This window comes from Ascaphus truei, chromosome 1 (genome assembly GCF_040206685.1).
Source record: "Ascaphus truei isolate aAscTru1 chromosome 1, aAscTru1.hap1, whole genome shotgun sequence".
NCBI lineage: Eukaryota > Metazoa > Chordata > Amphibia > Anura > Ascaphidae > Ascaphus > Ascaphus truei.
In genome coordinates, this window is record NC_134483.1 from 518,349,413 (window position 1) to 518,358,833 (window position 9,421).

Consider the following 9,421-nt stretch of genomic DNA (forward strand, 5'->3'; position numbering starts at 1 on the left):
TCCACAGTTATAAGTCTTGCATCAGTGCATGCTCCTATGTCTGTCTTAAACTTTAGATGGTTAGGGCAGGTTTCTCAACTCCAGTCCAACAGGCAAGGTTTTCAGGATATCCCTGCTTAAGCACAGGTGGCTGAAGCAGGGATATCCTTAAAACCTGACCTGTTGATGGGGTCATGAGGACTGGAGTTGAGAACCCCTTGGCTAGGCAGATATGTATAGCAATCACAGCTATAAGGTGTGCTGTGCTGCCTGTATGTATTTGCACAGGTGGTTAGTGTTACATAGGTTATGTAAAGTGTTGTACCGGGTCCTAAAGTTTCTGAAAACTGGGTAACGGGTACCTGGGCAAAATGAACCATTGTGCCCGGCCCGGGTACCTGGTTGCCCAGACGGCACTTACCTGCAGGGTGAGGAGATTGCTGCTGAGGACGAGGAGGACCGCGGTGACATCTGTGAGCAGCCTCAGACGTCCTGGTGGCGGTGGCAGCAGCAGAAATCTGTGTTCAGCTGGCAGGAGCTGCAGGAATACAGCACACAGCTGATGACGGTGGGAACCGGAGAACCATGTGACCGGAGCAGGAGCGTTCCTATTGGTCAGCCGGGGAAGAGCCGGCTGTCCAATACGAAGACTCCTGCTCCAGTCACATGGTTCCCTGGCTCCCATTGGCATCAGCTGTGTGCTGTTCTCCTGCTGCTCCCGCCAGCTGAACACGGATTTCTGCTGCTGCTCACAGATGCTGCCGCGATATTCCTCACCACCTTCCGTCGCCGGCTGCAGGTAAGTGTTGAAGTAGCTGAAAAAGTACCGGGTAATCTCCGGGTACTCGGAACATCACTAGTTTATGTATATAGGGAGCAAGCGCCGATGTCTGTGCATAACTGTGACTGCGAAGGGAAATTGTTTATATAGATAGTAAACTTGTCAGTAACATCTAGTTTAATTAGCTTAATGAATATTAGTGGAACATTATTTAGGAGATAATGATACATTTTTGTAGATTGGGAAAGAACAATAATATTGGCCCATCTTTATGGGGGGAGATGATATAACGGCATTAGATCGTTGACACTGCCAATGCTGCTTAGTAAATCTGGAGAAAAAAAACAATGCAACATCGTTTCCCAAGTGAGATACCAGGTCGGACTCTACTTGCATATTCCTTAGTGCAGTCTCTCCATTTATTAGAGAGCAGTCAAGAGGATATTATTTGAGGTCTGTTGACCACCTGATGAAAGGCCCGTTATGGGACCGGAAACGTTGTTCTCTTCACTGCTCCCTAATAAATGGAGAGACGGCACTGCGGAATCTGTGAGTGAGGCCTACTTGGTATCTCATTGGGAATCTCTGTTGCATTGTTTTTTTCCGGTTGTCCTGCTGGCCACAGTCAAGAGTTTTTTGCCACCTACTTTGTTTCCCCCAACATTTGATTTTCTGCTTAGTGAATCTACTGCTATCGTACAGTATCTCTGCTTGTCTTCGAGCAGGAGTTACAGTATCTTTTTCTGACACTTACAGTAGGATTTACTGGAACATTATTATTTGGTCCTACGTGCCAAAAAACAATGTAAAGCAAAGTAAAGGGTGTAGATGTTGGAAAAAACACCTTTTGAATTAAATGACGGTTACACAGGCAATTATGAGTCTGATAAAATATTCGATGGCAGGCGTCCTTGAAATGTTTGTAATGATTGCAAATTGAGATTATATACTGGGTGTCGCAGAGTGTGCTAATGTTTGTGTGCTGTGTGTGCATCAGTGTGTGTGCATCATTATGTGTTGGTGGATTTACGCTGTCGCATTAAAAAGTATCAGGGTCTTGCATGTCGAATTTGCTGGCAGATGGCACTTTTAACCCCTTCTCCGCCACGCATTGTGTTTCCGACTCCTATACCAGTGAAGGGGTTAAAGTGTAATGCTAAAAACCCTATTTGCCTGGCCAGACTCCCTTGCTCTCTGTGCGCCTGATCTCATGGCGTTTTCTTTTTTTCCCGAGCAGGTCGCATTCCCGACAGCCTGAAAAACTGTGTTAATAAAGATCACTTAACTGCAGCTACACATTGGGCCAGCATGGATCCTGCCGTTGTTCACCCAGAGCTTAATGGCGCTGCCTACAGGTAAACACGGATATTTCCCAGGATGCAAACATTTAAAAAAGAATCAATGAATAAAACATTTGTGTTCATCTGCTAGGCTGCAGTACACAGCTGTGATTTATGTGGTTTTTCCAGGGCAGCTATTAACTGCGATAAAACTCCTGAGCATTTTGTTTACGATCAGTAGATTGCATTTGAGTGCCAGCACGACGCACACTCCCCATACCTGCTCTTTACACAGGGTTGCCACGTGGTTGCAGCCTCCCAGACCAGATCTTTCCATTGCCTTGGTATACTGTGAATAAATAGAGGTTGGCTTGCGGCTGGGGTCCTCAAGTTCAGTCCTCGATGGGCTAACCACAGTCCAGGTTTTCAAAAAATGTTCTAACACACTTAAGCAATGACCGTACCCTTCATTCTAAACTTGCCTAGATACGTTACACCCTGAGAACATGGCCATTTGGCAGCCCTCAGTGGCTGAGCTTGTGCTCCCCCTGCTTTATTCAGTTCTGTTTCTATTCATACAGTACTGTATATTGAAAACATTACCGCATGATAACGTATTACTACTGCCGTGCGTTTTATTGTGTGATTTGCTGCGGCTCCATTTAAACAAATGTAGCCACGACTTACAACATTTAGTGATTTAGTGCATTGCTGCCCAATAACATGTACGGCGCTAGCTTGTCATGTGAAATAACATACAGTATATCTATCCAGATATCCATTTCACTCGTTTTTTTCCTGTTCCAGATTGGCCTGTGTATTTTAATCACATTTTAATATGGTCTGTAACTGTTACATACGCCTACAACATATATTATATCTTACTGTGCATGGAATGTCTTTTATATAATGTATACCCTGCTCACTTAATGTAACTATGTATTTGTAACCATGTATCTGTCATCATAACTCTGTGCCCAGGACATATGTGAAAACGAGAGGTAACTCTCAATGTATTACTGCCTGGTAAAACATTTTATAAATAAATTATTCACGTACACTTGTGATAGCGTTCACTCTCACTCTGGGCTGAACATAATTAATATACTGTACTAGCAGCAAAAGCTCGTCCATCTTTAAAGAACTCCAAATACATTAAACAGGGCCTTTCACCGATCCAATATTGCACGGTCTAAATCCCCACTGGCAACTCTTCAGCATGTATTTTGCTTTTAAACGGTAGTGAGAGCTGTAATCTTGATCAATTATTTTGCGTATAGTACCGCAAGGCGACATTTTCTATAAAACACAGCCAGAGCAATGTGTCAAATGAAATAAGAATAAAAAAGTGTGAATCCCATGATACCAAGTTATTTGCAGCAATGATCTTAATTATGATTTACAATTAAAATAAGCCTTTTAAGGTTTAGATGGTAGGAAACCATATGCAGTATTGTTACATATTGCAGCATGGTTTTTTCTTCTTCCAGTGGCATGTTTGCAATGGCGATGCATCTTACTTTAATTGTAAAGTATGGATCGGAAACCCATGCTGGCTTAAAGGCATAAACCTCCCCAAACTAGCTCTTGCTTGATGCATTTTGTATAACCTCCAGCACACAGTTGAATCGATTCTTAGAATCCATTGTGATGCTCTTATCTTCACTTAACCATGCCATATTATCACTCAGCCCTGCTATATGCTACACTCTTTCACCGTAAGGGGATTTACTGCGTCACGTGCGCCAGTAACTGCAGCATCCGCATGTAACTGGAGCAGGAGATAAGAAGTGGATTGATCGCTTGCATGTTTAAAATGTTAATGGACTTTCCGCGGTGCTAAACCCACTTGTTTAGCTGTGGAAATGCCAGTGTGCAGACGGCAAACTGGAAATAACAGTAGCTGCTCTGACACATTTGTTCAGCTCTTCCATTAAAGTGTCACGCTGGTAAAATAAGGCCCTTTGTGTTGATTATGTGACTATATAAGGGCTTCTTATCTGCTCTTTTATCTCTGGCTCAAATCACTCCCGTTTCTGCAAAGTGACTTTTATTGCTGCTGTAACCTGCAGGAGCTTTCAGTAAAACCGGATAGGCTAAATATATATATATTTTTATGGTCCCTCTAATATTCCATAATGATAACGATTGAAATCGGAGATAAGAGCAGGCGTTTAGCACCCTGTAATACTGCTCCAGAGCAGCCAAGAGTCCCCTAGAGTAAAACAGTTCTTATGTGGGCTAAATATGAGAAGAGAAAGGTTACAAACGTTGAAACGTCCCCTTCCTTTCATCATGGACGGGCAATAAAGTGAAAGCACTCAGGCCTGTAACACGTTCTCGTACCATTGCTCACAGCTGTATAGTTGTTACATGACGCCACTTTTGCCAGTCTCAGTTTGCCGCACACTTTGGAGCGGCAGAGAAACATCCTTCTCTATGTTACACATTCGCTACAATGTCCAATGCGGTGGCCCAAACACATTCTTCATTGGGAAATCCTTTAAAGTAAAGATAAATCTGTTCGGCAACGACATTTTTGAGGTCATAAGTAGGACTAATGCATTAGTACAGCAGCCCCGCAGAGCGATATTTATTTATGCTATTCTCTTCAACATAAAATCAACAAGACCGCAAATGTCCCTTTGTTTTCATATACCGCAAAGGCTCTGAATGGGTAAGGGGGTGGGGTGTGGGGTGTGAGATTTTAGATCGTCTTGTCTGTCTGACCATATTGATGAGATATTTACGCCCCCTGAGAACCAATTAGTTAAGATGATAGGATGTAGAGCTTTTTGGATGATTTTTTTTTGGTGAAAGGCACGTCACCTGGTTTTAACCCATCAACTATATCATTATCATTTAGTTGAATTTGGTCCAACGCCAGAGATCCCACAAAGCGGCTCCTTTTCTCCTTTTTGTTTCCTAGCCGATTGCCTTTATCCTTCCGTTTTCACCCCTGGGAGCTATTTCACTGGGAATCTGTTTTGGAGAGTGTTGAATAGCCGGGTGTGTTATTTATTTGAATTTCTTTTTGTTACCATGCCTCTTATGTTGATGACAATGATTACTGTAGGAGAGCACCAGCGCGGTGCCGTGCAAATTTACCAAGAACAAGCTATGGCAGGAGTGGCCAACTGCAGTCCTCAAGGGCCACCAACCGGTCAGGTTTTAAAGATATCCCTGCTTCCGCACTGTGCTGACTGATTGAGCCACCTGTGCTGAAGCAGCAATATCCTTAAAACCATGTCCTGTTGGTGGCCCTTGAGGACTGTGGTTAAAAATAATGTCCCTCAACTGCCTTTACCGTAACCCAGCTCAGGGCCGTTCTCCATATAGATCAGCTCTTAAAACGACTGTTAAACAAAAGATGATCAACATACTGTACCAGCTGAACTGGCTTAAATGTTTTCTTCCAGTGCAATTTTTATTTGCTTATTTTTTAATGAAGGTTGTAAAGAGAGTTAGACCCGACATACTGTATATATACTGTATATATATATATATATATATATATATATATATATATATATACAGTATGTTGGGTCTAACTCTCTTTACAACCTTCATTCTATATATATGTATGGGTGTATATACGTGTGTATGTGTGTATATATATATATGTATATACTTGTGTATGTGTATATATATATATATAATGTATATGTTGTATATATATATATATATATATATGTGTGTATGTATATATATATATATCTCCAATGCTGCGATCCTACCCCAGTGTTAGGAGTGTATAACAAGGAAAGGTTTAAACACATGCTCTGATAACATGGAGAATACATGCCATGTACTGTAGCACATACTCACAATATGTTGTAAACCCTATTGGAATAACAGCTCTGAAGCTATTTTATTCAGCATGCCTACAGGCTGCTCGCTGTTCTATCTCTCGAAATGTGTCCCATTCTAAGCAAGGCAGGCATACATTGCTCTTGGCAATGATACAACACGGAAGACGACACTGGCTAAAAATGTGTCAATTGCCAAAAGACAACATTTAACATAGGAAGAATAATACAAATCACACACGCATACACATACACAAAAAAAAGACCGAACCCCAAAATGTTGGGTGTTAACACCTTCACTGCCAGAGGGGTCTGCAACCCACTGGAATCTTGTTTGAAACGGGGTGCACTCTTACCCCCCTAGGAGGGCAGCGTTGCTTCTATTAAAGGTGCAGCCCTGCTCTATCATTTTAGTTCCTAAAACCCCCCTTGTTTTCCCTTTCACTGCCAGAGGGGCCTGCGATGCTGGCAGAGAAGGGGTTAATCTCATAGTCTGATGTTTAGATGACCCAAAGCCGTTATATGTTTTCCGCACCACTTAGAAGGAACCGGGTAAGTGAGCTGTTGAGGGCCTGATTTTGGAAAATTGACGTTCTGCAACACACAGTAAAGCTACACTGACTATCACCACACCAGGGCCAGCAGTCACCAGCTTTCACTCACAGGACCAAGGCACAGAAACATTACTGGGGGACTCCTGTAAGAATTACAGATGATGACAGCCTCTGTTGCTACACATATTCTGCCACACCCCAACACAAGTGGGGAGACCCTTGTTATTGGCAAGGGCTCTCCTTTATTGGCCTTACAGGGGGTCAGAGGGCTGCAGGGGTGGGAACTGCATGAAGTCGTCATTGCAGATGTGACATGGGGATATGTGTAAAGGATAGAAGTTGTTGTTTTGTTTTGTTCCCCTGTATGATAAATTGACTCCGAAGTGTGTAGAAATGTCATTATATAGTGTAGTGTGTTCATTTTCAGCGTCAGGCGTGAGGCAAGAACAATAAATCCATCTCTGGACCCCCATTGTACCGCGCCACGGAATATGTTGGCGCTTTACAGCTAAACGCTAATAATAATGAATTCATTCGTCTTAAAAGTGTGCCAAGCAAGCTAACTTTAGTAAGGTGAACGCAGGCGCCCTCGTATACCAGTAAGCTATGTAGTGTCATTTTACTAGAGCTTAAGGATAAACAAAATCACATGTACATTTTAATTGCTATCGAACATTGGGTAGATCAATCTACACCATATATACATCCTTCCCCCCCCCCCCACCCTGCGCCCCCAGAAAAGAACATAGTCACAAGTAACACATTGTTAACTGGCCCCATGGACTCCTCAGGGCTGCACGATCTTCTTGTTGCCCACCTCTGATTATAATCAGACAGGGGGGAAGGGAATGGAACACAGCTGCTTACTGTATTTTCTATCCAAGCCCAGGATCGTGCTGTGAAATATAACAGGATCTGATGCACCAAGTGAATCACAGTGCAAATTAGCCAGTTGTCTAACATTGCAGTCAGCAGGAACAGTAGAGTGGGGGTCCTTTGCGAACCGAATGAGATGCAATTATGTAATGAAAGCGAAGTAAGGGGTTTCCTTTCTCTCTCCCAGCAGGTACCCTCCGGGTGTTGTAAGCGTGGCCCCAGCTGGCATCCCCGCGGCAGTAGAAGGAATAGTACCCAGCGCTATGCCTTTATCACATGGTCACCCTGCTGTATCCCACCCACCACACGCTCCATCTCCTGGCCAAACCGTCAAACCAGAGACTGACAGAGACCACCCAAGTGACCAATTGTAGCCCATGAAAGAAAAAAAAAGAGAGACGCGCATTCCCTGCATCGGAGAGTTCAACTCCAGAGATTGTGTGGAAACAAATAATAAAAAATAAAAACGAAAAAAATAAAAAATAAAAGCATAATCTGGATTTTGAACGGAGGCAAAAAATGACGAACTTACAAGGAGACCATAATTGTTTTTAGAACCTGGTCCAAATATACAGTATAATGGGAGAAGAAAAGAGGATTTGGGAACTTTTTTTCCTCCATATAAAATTGTAGTTTGTCCCTGTCCAGTGGACTGATTTCACTGTTTCTGTGTCCTCTATTGGGTCCTTTGTTTAAGCAAGAGAAGTTAGTAGTTATTATATCATGAATGTACTTGTCTGTGTACAGTTTTTAGAACATTTAAAAAGGGTTTGTTTGCTTAGCTATCAACAGGAATAACATAAGGGAGGCATTCAGCAAACCACTTTTGAGATATAAAAAAAAAAGCTAAAAAAAAATAAAAATGTATGTTTTCTTTTATATGTTAAACCATGCCCAATAAACCAGGCAGTTGGCAGACTTCTCAGGACAATGAATTTTTCCCATTTTTATTTCTAAGCCACACAGTGCATTGTTTTTTCTACCTGCTTGTCTTATTTTTTTTAGAATAATTTAGTTACAACAGGAAAATCATTTTTTTTTTTTTTTCATTTTTTTTTTTTTTGGCATGGATTCCCTTATTTCAGATAAATATTACGACAACATTACAAAAGAGATTTTGAAGAAAACAAGATTTCATATAGACGAGCATTGCGCTTCTTTTTTTTTTTTGTCACCAGTTAAAGTATATATTATTGGTGGTATGCGGGAAATAAAGACTACTAAAAAAGGTAGCAGCATTTCATTGCCTACATTGATTCCTTCCTGGTAATGTGGTAGGCTAGCAATATTTTTTTGGGTTAAAATCATGTTTGTGAGTGTAACCATTTGTATGAATTATTTTAAAGAAATAAAAATCCCAGACAAATACCAGATTGTGTCAAATTCCATTCTTTGAAATAAAACAATTTAGCAAGAAGTGGAATCATTTACTCGTCCTTTATTTTTATCTGACTTGTTGTTGAATATTTGTATGGAGGCATTAAGATATGTCATGGGTTTGTATGTACAGTAATACGTTTTAATAGACTAACAACAAAAGCTCACATCTTAATATGTTGGTTCATTAAAGGCGCCAAGCGACAGTATGTTTGGTTTTAAATAAGTATGAAGCAGGGGAACCCTAGGGGGAACCGCTTTGATTTCAGCTCTGGGGACCCCTGCTTCCAGAGATACAGGCATACCCCGCATTAACGTACGCAATGGGTCTTCTAGAGCATGTATATAAAACAAAAATGTACTTAAAGTGAAGCACTACCTTTTTCCACTTATCGATGCATGTACTGTACTGCAATCGTCCTATACGTGCATAACTGATGTAAATAACGCATATGTAACAGGCTCTATAGTCTCCCCGCATGCGCACAGCTTCGGTACAGGTAGGGAGCCAGTATTGCTGTTCAGGACGTGCTGACAGGCGCATGCGCGAGCTGCCGTTTGCCTATTGGGCGATATGTCCTTACTCGTGAGTGTACTTAAAGTGAGTGTCCTTAAACCGGGGTATGCCTGTACTACTCTCTGTGGGTGCTGCTGGTGTGTCCGCGCAGTTTAAAGCTCCAGCGTCGCGTGGGCCAATAGGAAGACGAGGGATGATGTTGCGGCTTCCTATTGGCCCGCAGGAAGCAGGACTTTTAAACAGCCATA

At 42.0% G+C, this 9,421-nt stretch overlaps 1 protein-coding gene across 13 annotated transcripts in view; it reads left to right on the plus strand.

Moving 5' to 3' along the window:
- CTBP1 (C-terminal binding protein 1) overlaps nucleotides 1-8,647 on the plus strand; it is a 428,679-nt gene extending 420,032 nt beyond the window's left edge. For 10 of the 13 annotated variants that reach the window (XM_075571285.1, XM_075571348.1, XM_075571357.1 and 7 more), the window contains 2 exons: nucleotides 1,998-2,115; nucleotides 7,467-8,647. In XM_075571285.1, coding sequence (XP_075427400.1) covers nucleotides 1,998-2,115; nucleotides 7,467-7,653 — 305 coding nt within the window. In that variant the 3' untranslated portion in view covers nucleotides 7,654-8,647. Of the gene's footprint in view, nucleotides 1-1,997; nucleotides 2,116-6,300; nucleotides 6,402-7,466 lie in introns of all 13 variants that reach the window. The other 3 variants (XR_012788155.1, XR_012788154.1, XM_075571294.1) reach the window with 3 other exon arrangements.
- Nucleotides 8,648-9,421: the final 774 nt, after the last annotated feature.